This window comes from Echinops telfairi, unplaced genomic scaffold (genome assembly GCF_000313985.2).
Source record: "Echinops telfairi isolate 266 unplaced genomic scaffold, ASM31398v2 ScPeMD7_7469;HRSCAF=8507_1, whole genome shotgun sequence".
Taxonomy (NCBI): domain Eukaryota; kingdom Metazoa; phylum Chordata; class Mammalia; order Afrosoricida; family Tenrecidae; genus Echinops; species Echinops telfairi.
Window position 1 is genome coordinate 135,963,715 of NW_022111373.1, and position 19,320 is coordinate 135,983,034.

Consider the following 19,320-nt stretch of genomic DNA (forward strand, 5'->3'; position numbering starts at 1 on the left):
TTTTTCCTGGATGAATAGGCCACCAGTTCAAGTCTCCTTGGTGGCTGCTCTGCCAGGCCTGTCTTCTGAGACACTTCTGGGTAGCACTTAAACTGCAACCTTCCCGTCGACAGCCCAGGGCTGTTAGCCATGTGCACGCCCAGACCCCGCGTGCACAGGAGCCTGTGATGCATCTTCCTTGGCCCTGTTTACAGCCCGTCAGTCAGCATGAGGGGCTAGGTGTTTATGTGGCCGGAATAATGAGGGGCTTCTTGCGGCTGTTGCTGGTGTCATTATTTTGTTTGCCTTGCTTTGTTTTGACTGCCCTGCCCTCCTGGTTCTCCCGAACAGGAGCGAGTGAGAAAGTGCCTGCAGAGGCGGGCATTTGGGACAGCTCCTTTGAATTGCTGGAAGCTTCAGTGACCTCACCAGTTTTTCTGTTTCGTTTCCCGTGGGCGTTTTCAGAAAGCAGTACCGGAAGGTCCTTTGCTGCGTGGTGGTCATCCAGAAGAATTTCAGGGCCTTCCTCCTGAGGAGGCGGTTCCTGCACCTGAGGAGGGCGGCCATCATTCTGCAGAAGCAGCTCCGAGGCCAGGTGGCGAGGAAGGCCTTCAGGCAGCTGCTGGCCGAGAAGCGGGAGCAGGAGGAGCGGAGGAAGCGCCAGGAGGAGGAGGAGAGGTACCGTCCATCGTTGCCTGGGCGACTCGGAAGGGGATGCCCTGTGAATTGGAGGCTCGGTTGCTAGCCAGGCGTCAGCAGCTCCCAGTCAATGCAGTCCAACCCACGGTTTGAAGCGCCTTACTCGCAGTGCTGGGTGCCTTGAATGCCAAGTGTCTCGGCAGCATTGGCGACACAGCCTGGGCTGTGTTCCCACAGGCGGGGGTGCATCACAAGGTCCAAGGGAGAATGCTGTTCTCTTTTCTTCCCACTTTTCCATGGGCCTCTTAAAGCCCGCCCCCCCCCCTGCCCCCCTCCAACTTGGACGTGTGCACAGGATTTACGCAAGGCTGGGAGCCGGGCCCCTTCAGCCAAGCATTGTATGCAATGTGCTGGCCCTCACAAGGAGCTGCTGTTGATTTCCACTTCCCGTTTGCCTTCCTGTGTTTCAGAGAGCGAGAGAGAGCGCGCAGGGAAGCCGAGGTCCGAGCCCAGCAGGTGAACAGCGTGCCTTGACCGCCAGGCCCCTCCTTGTTACGTGACCTTCACCATTCAGAGCGCTGAAAGCGGCTCATTTCCCTGGGCTGGCCACCGAAAGGCTGCGGGCACAGGACCACCCAGCGGCATGGCGGAAGACAGGCCGGGTGCCCTGTGCTTGGGGACTCGGTGCTTGAAACCCAGCAGCTCCCACTTCTCCTCGGGCAGGCTGGGGGTCCCGTTTCAAACGCTCTGCCTCGAGGATTCAGAACTAAGAGGGCTTGCGAGGTGGTGTTAACAATGAAATTCCTATCCTGTGCCAATTGGCCTCTGGCCAGGGTCTCAGAGGTGTTGGGGGGGGCGGGGCGGTAGTCTCTCATTTGACGTGGCTGCACATCCACGTGGCTCACGGCCCCAGTATATCTTCTTGGTGGTCAAGGTTTGCACTTGTCTGCTAGCTACGGAGCCCTTGTGGCACAGGGGGCTAGGCATGGGCTGCTAACCTCAAGGATGACGGTTCAAGCCCGTTAGCGGCTCCTCAGGAGAGACATGAGATTGACTACTCCCATCAAGGTAGAACGGTCCCAGGAACCCTGTGGAGCAGGGTTGGGTGGCTTTGAGTTGGAAATAAGATTCGTTGGCTGGGGATTGGGATTTGGGCTCACAGAGATCCCTGGTGGCCACCAGGTAAGTATTGGACTGCTGACCACAGGGTTGGCAGTTGAAATCCTTTAGCCACTCTGAGGGGGGAAGAGGAGGCTTATCTGCCCTAAAGGGCGGCTGTGAGTTGGCATGGACTCGATGGCAGTGGGTTTTAAAAGGCTGGCGGTGCAGACCCACCAGCAGCACAGAGCAAGAAAGGCCTGGCTGTCCACAAAAAGATAGTGGCCAGGAAACCCCTTGGGGAATGAGGGTTTCCCTTCACGGTGGTGGCCACAGTGACCCCCTCTCACGCGCCCCTGCTTTCCTGTCCAGGAGGAAGAGGCGCGGAAGCAGCGGGAGCTGGCCGCCTGGCAGCAGCGCCGGGAGCTGGAGAAGCAGAAGGAGAACAAGCAGGTGGAGGAGATCCTGCGGCTGGAGAAGGAGATCGAGGACCTGCAGCGCATGAAGGAGCAGCAGGAGCTGTCGCTGACCGAGGCCTCCCTGCAGAAGCTGCAGCAGCTGCGTGACGAGGAGCTGCGGCGGCTGGAGGACGAGGCCTGCCGGGCCGCCCAGGAGTTCCTGGAATCGCTCCACTTCGACGAGATCGACGCGTGCGTGCGCGACATCGAGCGCTCGCTCTCCGAGGGCGGTGGCGGCGAGCCGGGCGCGGGCGGCGACGGGCCCTGCTTCAACTTCAGCCAGCCGTACCCCGAGGAGGAGGTGGACGAGGGCTTCGAGGCAGACGACGACGCCTTCAAGGACTCCCCCAACCCCAGCGAGCACGGCCACTCGGACCAGAGGACCAGCGGCATCCGGACCAGCGACGAGTCGTCCGAGGAGGACCCATACATGAACGACACCATGGTCCCCGGCCGTCCTGCCCCGCATGGCCCCGCCCCATTGGCCCCACCCCCTGCGGACACTGTCAGCCTGCAGCCCTCTTCCAGCGAGGGCTCCACCTACTGCCTCCCCCAGACCCCCGGGGACCTGCCCTCCCCGGACAGGGACTGCCACTACGACCAGGATGATTACGAGGACGGCGCTGTCACTTCCAGCAGCAGCCAGTGGTCCCCAGACTACCGCTGCTCCGTGGGCACCTACACCAGTTCCGGGGCGTACCGCTTCAGCTCAGAAGGTGCCCAGTCCTCTGTGAGTACCTGGGACCAGGCTGTCCTGCTGCTCGTGGTGACCCTGCATGTCACAGCATAACTGCTCCATAAAGGGTGGCGGGGGGGTTGCTGTCATCTTCAGACAGGAGCCCTGGTAGCGCAGTGGTTGAGTATTCCCAAGGGTCAGCAGTGGGAGCTCACCAGCATCACTGTTGTAGGAGCGGAGCCCTGGCAATCTATCATAAAGGGGGCAGCGATGCCCTGCCCTGTAGATAGGGCACCCACAAGCAGCAGTCCTTAGGAAGCAGCCCACCCGGGCGGCTTTCCCCGGCAACCAGGGCTGGGTTTGACCAGCAGCCAGCTGCAGGTCAGTGTGCTACAGTGAGGTGGGACCTTCCATAGGCCACACCCCACGGCAGTGATTTCCAAGACACACAGACTCAGGGATAATCCCGAGCATGGTTCTCTTTCCAGAAGCAGTTGCTTTAGTCAGGGGCCCTTTGGTGTGCATTGTGTGTGTGGAGCACAAAAGACCAGGAGGGAAGGGCGCCCCGGCCTGAGAACGGCATCTGCCTGAGAACGGCCGTGGTCGGGACTGGGCGAGCACGGCAGCCGGTGAGGAAAACAGAGACCTCACTGGGGCTGGAACTGCCCAGGGACACTGGAGTCCAGGAACTCAGCCCTCCACGCTTGGATGTGCTTTCTTGTCCCGGTGGGGAAAGAGGAGGCTCGGGCTTCAACACACTTTTCCTAGTTGCCGGGTTATTTTGTTTGCTTTTGCTTTTCCTCTGTGGTTGCAAGGTATCTGCTCCCCAACTCTCTAAGGAAGCTGCTGGGGTGCAGTGAACACATCTGGCTGCTAATCACGGAAAGGCTGCCGGCTGGGGTGCACCCGAAAGTGCCTCGGAAGGAAGGCCTGATGATCTTCCCGCCCCTCCCCCCCAAAATTCCAAAAGACCCCAAACCAAACTCCCTGCCTTCCCATCAAACCAGCTCACAGTGACCCTGGAGGACAGGGTAGAGCTGCACCTGTGGGTTACCGAGGCCGTAACTCCACGGGAACAGAAAGCTTCCTCTGTCTCCTGAGGAGCAGCTGGTGGGGTTGAACCCCCAACCTTGCAGTTTGCAGCCTAACATACATACCACCGGGCCTCCTTACTTCCCAGATCTGCCTCTGATAACCAGGTGGGCACAGCTGTGCCCTGATCCATTGAAGTTGCCGTGCATCAGCAGCTGCACTGCTGGCTTTGTGAGGCAGATTCGTAGCCAGGGCATGCAGAAGGAATCAGTCCACTCTTGCCGGGTTGGGGCAGAACTACAGGGTGAGGCAGAAAGTGGGTGGTCTCGTTTTCTGCTTCATTTGGGATAGAGAACCTTGGGGGTGCTGTCTATGTTGTGTTTCGCGTCTCCAGTCACAGACCATCGAACCTTAGAAAGTTACCCTCCTGGAATTCTTAGCCCCTCTGCGCTGTGATGAATCAGGAGTCTTGCAGGCTAGGTTGTGTGGGCTGGACCGCTCCGTGGTTCTCCTGGTCAGCTGACAACCACTCTCTCTGCCTCCCCGTCCAGTTTGAAGACAGTGAAGAGGACTTCGACTCTCGGTTTGACACAGATGACGAGCTCTCCTACCGGCGGGACTCTGTGTACAGCTGCGTCACACTGCCTTACTTCCACAGCTTCCTGTACATGAAAGGTACTGCCTGTCCCACCAAGGAGCCTGGGGCAGGGAGGGGCAATGCAGGTGGAGACCTCTCTCTCCCTGGCCAAAGGGGACCTCGAGCATCGCCCCAGACGCCCCTTGGCTCTAGGTCAGGTGCCCTTAGGTGGGTAGAGGTCCAGCCATCCCATAAAGTATGATAGCTTTTCTGCTCCGGGGTGACGCGAAGCGTCAAGGGCCAGATTCGCCACCACTGGCAAATTCCAGGGCCCCTGGTGGCACAGTGGCTACTTGCTCGACTGCCAACCAAAGGGGGTTCATGGCTCGAACTCACTAGCCACACCGAGGGAGAAAGATGTGGTCAGTTATGAGGTGTGTTAGTCTGGGTAGACTAGAGAAACAAATTCATAAACATGCATGTCTATAAGAGAGAGGTTTATATACAAGAGGAATTGAACATTCAGAAAACATCCCAACCCAGTCCAGTCCAAGGCCATAAGTCTGATATTAGCCCATATGTCCGATACCAATCTATAAAGTCCTCTTCAGACTCAGGAAACACATGCAATGACCCCAAATGCAGGACGATCACAAGCCAGTGGGTAGAAAGTCTTTGGATCCAGTGGCATTGTAAACATCTCAGCGCTGGCAGGGGTCTCTCTGTGGCTTCTCCGGCTTCCGAGGTCTGGTTGCTTCCATGTGGTTTGTCTTCTGCAATGTCTCCCAGGGAGTAGCAGAGAGAGAGAAGTGTCTTACGCCTCCAAGGAGGAAGATACTGGATTTCCCAGAATTCTCAGGAGAAGACCATGCCCACACAGAGGCCTCACCTCATTGGCTATGATCTGATTGACAGGCTAGAAGCCACCCCTACATTCTTAATCCTCAATTATATAACTACCACACAAGGACAGCCCTGGACCCGCTGGGGCTGGTTTGCCCTGTCTTGCAGCGCCTTTGGGAATCTGAATCACCCCTCTGCGCCTTCCTTCCTGGCTTCTTTCCGTCACCAAGTTCCTGTTTTCCAGGGACTGATCCTTCCTCTTTATTTCCAGCGTCCGCATTCCAAGTGCCAGCAATTACCAGTGCACCTCGAGTGCGTGTTTGGTCAACATCATGGAGTCCTTCAACATCTTCCTCACTAGCTTTTTTGTTTGCTGCATAAACTTCCATAATCGTTGTGCTGGGTAGATTTCCTTGAGAGAGAATCCTATCACAGACGGCATTGTACCTCAAGGAATATCTTGAAATGTCCTTTCTCAGGGCAGATGCCATCCCAGGCCTCTTGATTGTGTCATCCCCGGCTCGGTGAGCCGTGTGGTTTTCTGATTCAGCATGGCCAGCCCCAGCCCGTTTCAGCTCACTCGCGCCAAGGAAGCCGATCTCTATGTTCCGTTTCATGTTTGCTGACTTCCAGCTTTCGTATATACTTCGCATGTGCCAGGTTCTAATTATTAGTAGATTTTTGCAGCTGTTTCCTCATTTTGAGTCATGCACCATCAGCAAATGAAGGTCCCAAAGCTTTCCTGCATTCCTGTCATTCTGTTCGCCTCTGCTATGAGAAGGCAGCTCTTGCTTGGTTGTGCGTTGAGTGCCTTCTGATCTGAGGGATTCACCTTCCACCTCTGCTTTTATTTTTGAAGTGGTCAGTTCTGACGATGTTTCCGTGCTATCCAGGAGGTTTACAGCACCTCATTCCTCCGAGATGGACAGCCTCTTGCTTCTTCGCAGGCTGTTGTAGTCTGGAAGCTTTGCTGGTATTTCACTCTGGTGAGCCTCCTGGTTTTGTAAACGCTAGTGAAGTTTCTTCAAGCGTGCGCCCACGTAATTGTTCGGTCATTTATCTTTAGGTTCTAATATCCGTTGCTAAGCAGAACTCATGAATAAAGAAAGGGTTCATTATGGAAGTTAACAAGTTTTCATGCCCTGAGAGATGCTCAGTTGAGTTGTTTATTGAGACATGTTACAGAGTTTCAGGTCCACCAATCCGGGTCTGTTTCTCTCAGCCAGTGTGCCATTTCCTTGTAATACATTCCTGTTCGGTTCTCACTTATCAGCAGTCACCATGCGTTCTGGCGGGCACTGAAACCATCCAAGCCAAACTCACTGCCATCGAGTCAGTTCTGACAGCAACCCTGTAGGACGGTGGAACTACTCCTTTGAGTTTCCGAGACAGTAACTCTTTACCGGAGTGGAAAACCCTGTCTTTCTCCCTCGGAGCAGCTGGTGGTTGTACCTACCCACTCAACATGTAACCACTGTGCCACCAGGGCTGCTGGAACAATCTAGGCCGCTGCAAGAGCTGCGACTACACTGACTACACTTTATCCCTCACTGCAGGCTCTAGTACAGATAAACGGATGGGGGTGCAGTGAATTTTTTCCTTAAAGGGGATGGTAGGCCATGTAAATTTGGGAGCCTTATGGGTTAGAGGATCAGTAATTTGCTGGTCCCTCCAGTTGGCTCATCACAGAATGCAGGAGGCAGGGACAGCATTCCAGGAAAGCTCCTGGAATCCCCATTCCCAGTACAAGCCAGTGTGTCGCCCACGCTCAAGGGCAGGTCTAGGGGCTGAGTTGAAGAGCTTTCCAGGACAATGCCCTCGCCCTGTTTGACTGACCTGCCTTCACCCCCTCTCTGCCCGGCCCTGCTCCCAGGTGGCCTGATGAACTCCTGGAAGCGCCGCTGGTGCGTCCTCAAGGACGAGACCTTCCTGTGGTTCCGCTCCAAGCAGGAGGCCCTCAAGCAAGGCTGGCTGCACAAGAAGGGCGGGGGCTCGTCCACGCTGTCCCGCAGGAACTGGAAGCGACGCTGGTTTGTGCTCCGTCAGTCCAAGCTGATGTACTTTGAAAACGACAGCGAGGAGAAGCTCAAGGGCACCGTGGAAGTCCGGACGGCCACGTGCGTGGACCCCTATGGCGGGGTGGGGCAGGGTGGCGGGCTTGGACAGAGTGCTTTATTGCTGCTCTTGCTAAGAGTTGGCATTGACTCTGGGCAACCTGGCTTTGGCGGTCGGTTTGGTTCCTTTATGAAAGCCATCATGACCTGATGCTAACGGTCTCCCTTGTCTGGGTGATGTCTTTGCCCTGCTTAAGACATAGTAAGAGAGCTCTGTGTTCCTGGTCTGTATTTGATGCTTTGTTCCCTTGCAGCGAGATCGTGGACAACACCAGCAAAGAGAACGGCATCGATATCATCCTGGCTGACAGGACCTTCCACCTGATCGCCGAGTCTCCGGAAGATGCCAGGTGAGGGGCCTGTGTGTCCTCCCACTGATGTTCCAGGAAAGCTGGGCATTTCTCTCAGGGTGGATGAAGCACCAAAGGTTCTGCGAGGCTTACGGGCAGAAGCGTTCAAGGACAGCTCGTGGTTTGGGTTTTCTTCCTCACGTGCCCTTGTTGCTGTTTGTAACTGAGTTGGTTACAACTCATCGCGACCCTGTGTACAAAAGAAGCACACACCGTCCGGTCCTCACCACTCCCACCTTCACTAATGGAGCACCCGGGAAATAACACGCAAACTTAAGGAGAATTGCTTTTCCCTATTAAGTGAGATGTCTGCAACAGGTCGCTGGTGGCACAGTGGGTTATATGTTAGACTGTGAACTCTAAGGTCAGCAGTTCAAATCCATCAGCCACTCCTGAGAAGGAAGATGAGGGTTTCTGCTCCTGTAAAGCTTTACAGCCTTTGGAATCCACCAGGGGCAGTTCTTCTCTGTCCTGTGGAGTCACTGTGCATTGAAATTGGCTCAGTGGCATTGAGCTTGGTTTTCATTCGCTGAGATCATCTGAACTCTGGTGCTGGTAAAGACTGGACTCTGCTGGGGACTGCCAGGACTAGCACGTCCTGGAAAGAGCACAGCCAGTATGCACCGTAGAACCAAGCTGGCGAGACTCTTTGGACAAGTTGTCAGCAGAGACCAGGCCCCGGGGCAAAGGCCCTTCTGCCTAGTAAAGTGGGGGGCAGCCGACAGAAGGAAGAAACCTCAGCGAGATGGACTAACACAGTGACCACAGCTCTGGACGCAAACAAGGAGGATGTGCAGGACAGGACAAGGCTTTATTCTGCTGGATGAGGGGAAATGTTCCCTAATCTGTGTTGAGTCCCATGCATACGGTCGTTCTGCATCAGAACTGACTGGACAGTGCCTCGCAGCGTTCAGTAGGAAGCGCCCGCTCACACAGTAGTTGCAGGATGGGGGCGAGGCTGTGCTGCTTTGGGGGCTGTGCAGGGTGATGATGCGTGTAGCTGTCCTCCCCTCAGTGCTCACCAGGGGTCAGCCTTCTAGCTTCCATGGGTGACATCATCTGGCCCGAATGCCTCCCTGAGACCATTAGACCATCTTAGCCGCTATGGGTGGTGCCAATAGTTGACACAGTCCCTGCAGACTGAAAAATTGAAGGTTCAAGTCCCCCAGAAGCACCTCAGAAACAAGGCCTAGGTTTCTACTGTAAACCTCCTGGGGCACAGTTGTACCCTGGCCCAAGGGGGCGACCCTGCATCCTTGGACTCGACAGCCCTGCATAGTGTCATTGGCTGTCATGGGCTCTCAGAGCTGCCTACTGCCATCTGCCCTTGCCATGGGCCTCTGGGGAGAGGCAGCCCTGCAAGGAAGCTTTAGGGGCAAAGACCATGCAAAACACAGCTGACCCATAAGCGGCATGGGTTTAGACTCTAAGGATCGACCTACAGGACCGGGTTTAAAAACTATAAAACACTTCATGTGAAGCTAATCATGTCACGTGAGCAGTTCGCCCCCAGTAAATTGCATCTTTGGGTGAAAGGGCATCTTGCGGTTCTCATGCATTGGTCACCATATTTAAAGCAGTTTAGGACGGTAAGACTTGACTGCGATCCAGGCGCCCGTGGTGATGCCTTGCCTCTCCTGGGGAGACGAGAAAGTCATGGCGTCCCATGAAACCCTGCAGGTTGAGGGCTGCCGCTGCGCCAGGAGGCGTGATGTTCTCCCAGCTTGTGTGACACATCTTTGAATCGCTCGTTGGAATGTAGCCGTTATGTGGGAATAGTAGCTAATACTAATGAGCCTGCCTTCGCGGCTTCCAGATGGCCCTGGGAATACCATATCCTAGGTCAGCGGTTCTCAACCTGTGGGTCGAAACCCCTTTGGGGGTCAAACAACCCTTTCACAGGTTTCCTGATTTCATAGCAGTAGCAAAATTACAGTTATGAAGTAGCAACGAAAATAATTTTATGGTTTGGAGGTCAGCACAACATGAGGAACTGTATTAAAGGGTCGCGGCATTAGGAAGGTTGAGAACCAGTGTCCTCGGTGGTCAGCTCTGGCACTGTGCTTTGAATAGGAGGGGTCGTCTTTGTGGAGCCCAATGATGGGACACGCCAGGTTCTTGTATGCCCCACATCAGAGCACCTACCTCCCACTTCTCCCAAGTCCAAGGGTCAACTGTAATCCTCCTCATGGGAACAGACAAAGACCTTTGTTGGATCCATCAATTATAGCAAACCAGGAAAACAAGCAAACTCGGAATTATAGCCTCCTCATCCCCTGGGGACTCGAGACCGCGTGTGGTGGGGTGCTCTGCAGCCTAGGCAACGCCTCATCGTCTCCGGGAAATGACAGCCCTGCCGCTTGGCAGCCACCAGCCTAATGCCAGGAGGAACCTGATAGAGTTCAAGTTCACCGTGGTTTAGCCACTGACTTTTCTTGACCATTGGGGCGCATCTACCCAAGTCCCCCTCAGACTCCAAGTGACTGCTCTTGACTCAGAAGAGATGCATACATGTTCAGGGCCATCCTCTGTCTAGCTAGAAGACGCCCTGGGTCATGTGCCCTCTGTGTGGCTCAGGCGTGGCCCGCCCTTGGGTGCGTGCACGCTCCAGCATTTGATGAGGTTGTGCATGAGCTCAGGAAGCTAGAACTGAGGGGGCCCATGCCACTCGGGCGACGGCCCGGATCTCCCTGGGCCTCTGGCTGTGTTGCGTGGCTTCAAGCGCGTGTCCTTCGGCCATCACTGCAGATGAGATTCCCTCGCGGTGTGGCTTGTCTCCATCCCTGGTGATCTCTCTCCACTTCAGTGCGGTGTCATGTGGATTCCAACTCCTGGTGGCCCCGTGGGACAGACAGAACTGCCCACAGGGTCCAGAGGAGGTGCCCTTTCCACAGTGTGCGGGAAGCTTGGTGCCGCTGTCACGTGAGCCCAGGGCTGGCTGTTCTGACCTGCGTTCTTCTCTCCCACAGCCAGTGGTTCAGTGTACTGAGCCAGGTCCACGCGTCCACGGACCAGGAGATCCGCGAGATGCATGATGAGCAGGCGAACCCACAGAATGCCGTGGTGAGCGAGGGGCATGGAGCACGATGGGGAAGGGACCTGAGTGGTAATGTTTAAGTAGCTCTTTTAAAGTTAAACTAGTATACCAAGTATTTAGTAAAATCAATCAAAGGCTCCCTGGCTATGTGCAGGCTGAGCACTTGGCTGCTAACTGTAAGGTCAGCGGTTCAAACCCACCATGACCTGCTCCAGGGGACGGCCTGGAAACCTTACGGGCAGTGCTTCTCTGTCCTATGGGGTCGCAATGAGTCAGCTTCAATGGGCCGGAACCTAGCGCTCAAACCAAACCCTCTTCCAGCGAAGCAGCTCGGACTCCTAGGGACCCTGTAGGACAGGGTAAAACTGGGGACTCTACAGGAGTAGAAAGCCAGGTCTTCCTCCCCTGGAGCAGCTGGGGGTTCGAACTGCTGACCTTGCTGTTAGTAGCCCAACACATAACCACTACACCACCGGGCTCTTCGCAATAAGTGAAGTGTGTGGTACAGTGGAAGGTGGGCGGCCAGTGAGGGAAATGCAGTGAGGTGGGGTGGCGTAGCAGCCACTATGGTGGTCTGAAATCAGTGGTGGTGACGATGACACAAGACCAGGGGCCAGGCCCGACAGCTGAGGAGACGGTAGCCAGCAACACGACAGTTAGAGAGGAAAGGGAGTACATTTTGAGAGAGAAATGAAATGTGGAATTGCAGAAACACTGTATACTACTGTTTCCCAAGGATCCAGTGACTTCTAAAGCCTGTCCCTTCCGCCTTCACTCAATCCCAGAAACAGAGTCAGTCATAAAACGTGCCTGAGCAATTCTGGTGTGGTTCCCTTGTCCGTCAGCACTGTGTCTGAGATGAGGGCGTGGTGGGGAAAGGTGAGCTCAGACACGCACATCCACCCTCTGCTCCTAAGATACCGTAAGAACAAAGGTAAATGTAAGCGTATAAATACATATATTTATAAGTTAATGAACAATAGATACTACCAGTCCCACAGACTGGTTGCCCTGTGGTCACTAGGTGAGGGGTCCTTTTTTGATGTACCGTCACAGCCTTCTCTGCTGGCTTATGTAGGGCATTGTCGTGTAAGGCTATTATCACCGCTAGTGTGTGTGTATTTTTTCCCCCCTAAAGGTGAGATGTATTTTGGGGTAACATCATTTATACTGCACATTTTCAAATCGAGTGACATCAGAAAGCAAAAATGGTATCCCTCAACCTAGACATAAATAAGGTTTTAAGTTTTTCTTCTTAAATCTCGACACATGTATGCTTAGCACCAGCATCCACAATGAACAGATCAGGGGAAGCGTTTGCTGTATATTCCAGAATTCTGTGCTTGGACCACAGCTGACACACAAGCACTCCGATTCTGACTCTGCCCTTCGCTGCTTTCCAGGGCACGTTGGACGTGGGGCTGATAGATTCTGTGTGCGCCTCGGACAGTCCCGATAGGTAAGCTCAAGTGTGGGCGGCTTGCACCGAAGTAGCTGGTTACCTCTGTGCACAAATGCAAGGAGCCTTGCTGGGGTAGTGGGCCATGCATTGGGCTGCCAACGGCAAGGCCAACAGTTCAAAACCACCAGCCGCTCCATGAGAGCAAAAGAAGGCTTTCCACTCCCGGAAGGAGTAACGGTCTTGGGAACCCACAAGGGAAGTTTTGCCCTGTCCTGTAGGGTCATGATGAGTCGGCCTCCACGCGATGGCCGTGAGTGGGCCGTGTTCATCCTGATGGTGGCTGTGAAATGACCAAAGGCTGCATGTCTCTTCTGGTCAGTCCGAGTGGCCCCAAGGGCCCAGTGTTACACCACCTGTAAGTCTCTCCCTCCGGGTCTCAGTAAGAACCTCAGGGAGACAGTTTCGGGAAAATGCGAGAGAGACCACCTCGTTCGCTTGGACACATGGGCAACCCTGAGATTTGAACTGGAGAAGGATGCCTGCCTGGGGCCCTATAGTCCACCACCTTGAGCCTGGTGAACTGGACACGATGTGGAGGGCGTTTGGTGCTACTTGTGCCACCCCTGCACAGCAGCCTGTGCTTGGCCTTGTTGCTGCCAGTGTGGCATGCGAGTGGATCCGGGCTCAGTAGTCAGGCAGCGTTGCCGTTCATGTCTCCGTGCAGCTTCGAGATGCTGGAGCTCTGTTTCTGGCCTCCAGCAGTTGTTGCTCTGGAACCAGAATGATCCTCAAAATGGCCTTCCATCTTCCACAAGACGCTTTACAACAGCCACCGTGAGACAGAGCTAGGGAGGCAGTGTTGATTCCAGGATGCAGTGCTCACTGCAGGTTGGACTCCCGGCCGAGGCACTGCTGAACCTGTCTCAGTGGAGGCCAGGGTTGGGCTGTGATGCTGAACAGGTTTCCACCACAGAGGCTTCCCATGGCTGCTCTTGGATAGGGAACCTTCCACTACCTTGAACTTCAACAGTAGTTACAGTGAGCTGTCGAAGGCTTGCAAGGGGTCTCATGCTGTTGCTCTTAAGTGTGAAGATGAAAGCTCTTAATGAAAGGTTTAGGTTAGAAACATGGGCCTGTGAGGGGGTCCAGAGCCCTGGTGGTGCAGCGGGTTAACATTGGGCTTCTAACGACAAGGTCCGTGATTCAAACCCACCAGCTGCTGCCCAGCAGAAAAGAGGTGAGACTGTCTGTCCCCATAAGGACTTACGGTCTTGGAAATCCTAAGGAGTGCATCTGCTCTGTTCTATGGTGTTGCTGTGAGTTGGAAACTATTCAGTGGCTATGGATTTGGGGGTTGAAAGGATTCGAGAAGCCCTAATGACACAAAGGTTAAGTGCATGATGACTAACCAAAGATGGGCACTTCAAACCCACCAGCTGCTCCATAGGAGAAAGACGGTGATCTGACTGTACCATGATCCCAAATGTCCAGTAGATCCCTACTCTTAGCAACAGTGTAAGGGTAGGACAGCCCTGTTCGTTTCCAAGGCTGTAACTCTTAACAGAGTAGAAAACCTCCCTTTTCTCTCTAAAAGAGTGGCTGATGGTTTCGAACTGCTGACCTTGCAATTAGCAGCCCAATACATACCACAGAGTAGAACTCTGCTCCATGGGATTTCTGAATCTGCACATTTTCATGGGATGAACCAACCTCCTCTTTCTCTCTCTGGGCTGGTGGGTTTGAATTCACTTCCTAGCACTTAACCCACGATACCACCAGGGTTTCCCTCCGGTAGAGATGACAGCTTAGAAAGCCCTCTGGGGGCAGTTCTGCTCTGCCCTGTACGGTAGTGACGAGAAGGGACTTGGTGGCACTCAGCAGCATAAGAGGTGCCCAGAGGTCCAAGGGTGCCACACAACAGTGAAACGCTCCACTTCTAGCCCAAAGGCTGGTGGTTCAAATCCACCCAGAGGCACCTCAGAAAAAAGGCCTGGCCTACCCGTTCCCCAGAGGCCGCAGCCTGGAAAACACTATGGAGCACGGTTCTACTCTGCATCCTAAGTCAGGATCCACTTGGTGGTAGCAACATCACCCTGAGGGGGTCCGTGGCATTTCTAGACAGACTGAGAAAGTGACTGTCTACCCAGCCGGTAATCACGGGGCTGGGTTGGTCCCCTGACAGTCCTATAGCGACCCTCGGAAGGACTGCCCTGGTGCAGGGAAATGTCTTCTGGGGAGGCAGCAACCTAAAAACCTCCCCCGCGGCCACCTTGTCTAGCTTTCCCGGGAACGGAGCCTTGTCTGGAAAGTTCTGCAGGAAAGGAGGTCTTTTTCCTTCCAGAACCTTCAGGGTGTGTTGCCCCAGATTTAAAGATTAATGGGGCCTAAAATAAATCACTGAAATGAGCAACATTTGCCTTTCCATCAAACACAAATAGCCTGTGGCCTGTCCGACAGGAGGGAGGGCATTGTGTCCAAGTTCACGCAGCGGTGACTGTTGGAGCTCAGCTTCCCTCTCGCCCTGTCTCTCAGGCCCAACTCGTTTGTGATCATCACGGCCAACCGCGTGCTGCACTGTAATGCCGACACGCCGGAGGAGATGCACCACTGGATCGCGCTGCTGCAGCGGTCCAAGGGAGACACCCGGGTAGAGGGCCAGGAGTTCATCGTCAGAGGTGACATCCGTGGTCCTGCTGTCAGGACAAACAGTACTGTCTTGTCACGTCGTAAATAATAACAGTAACACTGCTGTCCTGCTGTCTTACAAACATAAGTAACACTGTTCCTCCTGTTGAATACCAGTAAATAAAGCTGCCACCCCCAGGTTTTCTCTGCCCTCTTCACTGTGCGATATTCCCAGGAGAGAATTTCAGCGTTTCCACCTCCAGCATCTTTTCTAACCAGCTGAATCTTGACAGGACTTTTGTTTGGGGTTTTTTTTCCGACTTCCCCTTCCCCTTTTTAAATAATGATACAGGAAATAGGTTGGGTTATTTTTGGAGTCCCTGGGTGACCCAGAGGTGACCCTTGTGGTTTAATAGGTTAGGAGTTGAGCTGCTAAAACCTCAGGGTCAACAGTTCAAAACCACCAGCCAGCCAGTCTTTGGGAGGAAGATGAGGCTTTCAATTTCTGTGGAGAGTTACCGCCTCCTCAGAAACCTCCCGAAGCAGTTCTGTTCTGCCCTGTAGGGTCGTTAAGAGTCGGAATTGACTAGATGGCAGTGGGTTTTGCTTTACTTTTAGTGTGGGAGAGGTAGATGGTTAGGAGTTTAATCAACCATAAAAGTGGGCAGTTCAGACCTGCCGAGATGGTTTGGTGATCCAAGACCCCCCCCCAAGGTCACCTTGAAGACCCCATGGAGCCATTCTGCTCTACTCTGCGCCCATGGGTTCTCCATTCACTCCACAGCTGACTGCCACAAGAGGGGTCCCTAACTGATCTGATACCCCACCCCCTTACTGGGAAAACTTCCTCAGCACCCCTGGCAATGGAAACCTGTACTGTCTGTAGCCCACAATCCAGGACACAGTGTAGGTATCTGCTTTTGCAGCGCCCTGTGATGGGTCCCGAGCCCAGGTGGCATTGTGGTTATGTGTTGGGCTGCTAACCACAGGGCCAGCAGTTCAAAACCAACAGGTGTTCTGGGGGAGGAAAAAGACGAGGCTTTATACTCCTGTAAAGAGTTATACGCTCAGGCCAGAGGCAGTTCTACCCTGCCCCATGGGGTCGCTATGCGTCAGCAGACTCGATGGCAGTGAACTCAGTGGTTTTGGTTGTAGATCATTCCAGCACCCTCCAGGGGGTAATATCGCCCACACTGGGAAACGTACTACAACGTGATAGTTTGTAGCAAATGTGTAGAAATACAGCCCAGTTATATGTATCAGGCAAATTTAAACGCTATCATTTAGGTTTCTCTTCATAAAGTGCGTGTTCTTTCCCTCCTTTCTCTTCCTGTGGTGTAAATGTGCGTAGCCAGCACTTGCTGCGTCCCCTCTGTTTCCGTGGCTGGCAGGGCTGTTGGTGGTTTGGTGATCCGTAATTTCACTTTGTGCGCTCCTCTCTCAAGGGTGGCTGCACAAAGAAGTGAACAACAGCCCCAAGATGACTTCACTGCGACTGAAGAAGCGGTGGTTTGTGCTAACCCACAATTCCTTGGATTACTACAAGAGCTCGGAGAAGAATGCCATGAAATTGGGCACCTTGGTCCTTAACAGCCTCTGCTCAGTCGTCCCACCAGATGAGAAGATATTCAAAGAGACAGGTAACGAACTTGGGGCTTGTGAAGCCCGAAACCCAGAGGAGTATCCGATAGGGAGGCCAGAGTCCTGCAGAGACAACCCCTCGCCCCCAAGTTGCTCTTGCTGATGGATCTGAGGCTAGTTTTTTGAAACCCAAAAAGTTTGCTTATGGGTTTAGTATCCAGTGTCTGTTCCCCACCCCACTTAGCTGCAAACTATGCCAGGCAAGGTGGGCACACGTTCAGTGATCTGCAAACCTCATAGTGTGTCCGAAAATACAGACGGAAGGTACTCCTTTGCCAGGCAGGGCCTCGGGTGGTGGGGCTGGGGTCTGCTCACAACACCGAATGGCTGGTCTTCAGGGATCCAGCGGGATGGTCACGCATGTGCCTTGCTGTCCCTGCTGCAGGCTACTGGAATGTCACCGTGTATGGGCGCAAGCACTGCTACCGACTCTACACCAAGCTGCTCAACGAGGCCACCCGGTGGTCAAGCGCCATCCAAAATGTGACGGATACCAAGGCCCCGATTGACACTCCCACCCAGCAGCTGATCCAGGATATCAAGGTAGGAGGGCGGGGCCAGGTGGGGCAGAGTCTTGGAAGGAGCCCGCTAGCCTGACCTCAGGCTCAGCTTCCCTTTGGTGGCCAAGAGCTTGGCTCCTTCGGTGTTTTCATCTCTGCCCTCAGCAATCTCTGAGAGGATGGGTGACCCACAACTTCGTGTTAGAAGTGAAAATGGGAGGCAGCTTCAGAAAGTCTCAGCCCAGCGATAGACAGGTTTGCAAGGGAACATAACAGGAGTGAGCCTCGCACACGTTGGCATAACCAGTCATCGGAGGTCACGGGCAGCTTTCGCCCTAGGACAAAGTTCAGTTCCAATTCATGGCAACCCTATACAGGGTTTCCCAGGCTGTAGATCCCTACAGGAGCCTCCTTGTTCTTCCTTGGAGCAGCTGGTGGATTAGAACATCCGACCTTGTGGTTAGCAGCCAAATATATAATCCACAGCCCCTCCAAGCCCCTTTAATAAAAAAGAAAAATAAGAATTTTCCAAATACGGAACACTACTTTCTAAGAAATTATGCAAGTTTCCTTAAAAAGATCCAGGCTGTTGTTTCATTGTTGTTTATATGATTTTTTTTTTTTCCTGGCTTTTAATTGGATGTTATTGAAAAGGTCTCATTGTAGACATGAAATTACCAGCCTGGAATGATTCATTGCTCCTCCTCCAACTTTTTTGTTGGTTTAAAGCTCTAAAAGTCACCCTGGTTTTTCTCACTGCACTTAGCATTTCACAGCAGATATGCATGGTGGGGGGATTAGCAAGTGGCTGTCTTCAGCGGCCAGGGTGGAAAGGAAGGGTAGGACTTGGGGTGAAGGCCCCCTCCTCCCCGTATGGGTACATAAGTGCAGGACAGCGTTAGCGGTAGCAGCTGCATTGTGATTGCACTAAATCACCCCGAGTTGTTTTCAGTTAGTGGGAACATGCAAAAGGACAAAGAATTACAGAACTACCTTTTCCAAATTCGTATGATTTGGTTAAGTGATTGATGGCTAAGTAATTAGCAAAAGATGTGACTGTTAATGTGTTAAACTCAATGAATCTCTAGGAAGAGTCACGACTTATAGAGCCTGGAGAAAGGGGACACCCTCCCTGGTGGTGCCGTGCTTAAGCGCTGGGCCGCTGACTGGCCCAGCGCTGTGACCCTGGCAGCGGGGGGAGACACTGCCTGCACCTACAGTCTGGAGATGAAGTCAGACCCGACTAGCTGGTGGCAGGTTGGGTTTTGAGGTGGTGAGTTGGTAATGTGGAGAGACAAGGGAGCTTCAAAAAGCCTGTGGAAAACGTCCTGCTCTCTCTCCTTTCCATTTTCCCACCACAATTGAAGCACCTGGGGTGTGCCAGTTACGGGAACAGATGGCGCCACATCTAGGCTTCTCTGTGGGTGGGTCTTGGTGTTTGAAGTTGTCGAGTCAGCACAAGTTCTCTTCAGAACCACCTCCCCACATGGCAGGTTCCTAAGTCGTCCCAGTGATCCTAACACTTGGGGGTGCGTTTCTTTACAGAGTCCAATTCTTTCTTCTTTGCTCTGTACCTTTTCTCACTCCTTCGCTTTGCTTTCAATGTTTTCTCTTCTTCCCTCCTCCGCGACCTTGCTCCCAGGAGAACTGCCTGAACGCAGACGTGGTGGAGCAGATTTACAAGCGGAACCCCATCCTGCGCTACACCCACCACCCGCTGCACTCGCCGCTACTGCCTCTGCCCTACGGGGACATCAATCTGAACCGTGAGTGCGCATGTGCTGCCCCACGCGCGTTTACTGAATGCCCCAGGACGCCTTCCCAACACTTTTGCCCGTGTTATAACTCAGACTCCTGAGTCCTCCTCCGGAACGGAGGGAAACGTAAAACAGGCCCATTCCACCTAAAGCAAGGATTCACAGAGCGTGCATGACTACAGCAGTGCCAAGCCCCTCCAAGGATTGCTGCAGGAAAGGGAGTGTTTGTAAAGGAGTCCATGGAGCCAACGCCTCCACCCCAATGGGCATGCGCTCGCCCACACACACGTGCACTCAGAGGAGCTGTTCTGCACTAGTGTGTCACACTCTAAAATGCTTTCATCCCAATACGGAACCAGTTAGGCAGTCAGCCAGCTTAGCAGGACCTGTTGTTGTTCTGTATAGTCTCACTGGCATCGAGGTACTCAAAAGGACCCTCTAGGGCAGAGAACTGCCCCTTGGGTTTCCAGGGCTGTAGAAAGCTTCATCTTTCAGTCAAAGCAGTGGTTCTCAACCTTTCTAATGCTTCTTTAATAGTTTAATAGTTCTTCATGTGTGGTGACCCCCCCCCAACCATAAAATTACTTTTGTT

At 53.7% G+C, this 19,320-nt stretch overlaps 1 protein-coding gene across 1 annotated transcript in view; it reads left to right on the forward strand.

Moving 5' to 3' along the window:
- Positions 1–19,320, forward strand: part of MYO10 (myosin X) — a 52,456-nt gene that overhangs the window by 21,959 nt on the left and 11,177 nt on the right. Inside the window, exons 5-16 of the mRNA XM_045285063.1 lie at positions 445–657; positions 1,089–1,134; positions 2,089–2,904; positions 4,434–4,557; positions 7,176–7,419; positions 7,671–7,766; positions 10,736–10,829; positions 12,207–12,262; positions 14,738–14,880; positions 16,276–16,470; positions 16,857–17,014; positions 18,614–18,737. Coding sequence (XP_045140998.1) covers positions 445–657; positions 1,089–1,134; positions 2,089–2,904; positions 4,434–4,557; positions 7,176–7,419; positions 7,671–7,766; positions 10,736–10,829; positions 12,207–12,262; positions 14,738–14,880; positions 16,276–16,470; positions 16,857–17,014; positions 18,614–18,737 — 2,309 coding nt within the window. The remainder of the gene's footprint in view (positions 1–444; positions 658–1,088; positions 1,135–2,088; positions 2,905–4,433; positions 4,558–7,175; positions 7,420–7,670; positions 7,767–10,735; positions 10,830–12,206; positions 12,263–14,737; positions 14,881–16,275; positions 16,471–16,856; positions 17,015–18,613; positions 18,738–19,320) is intronic.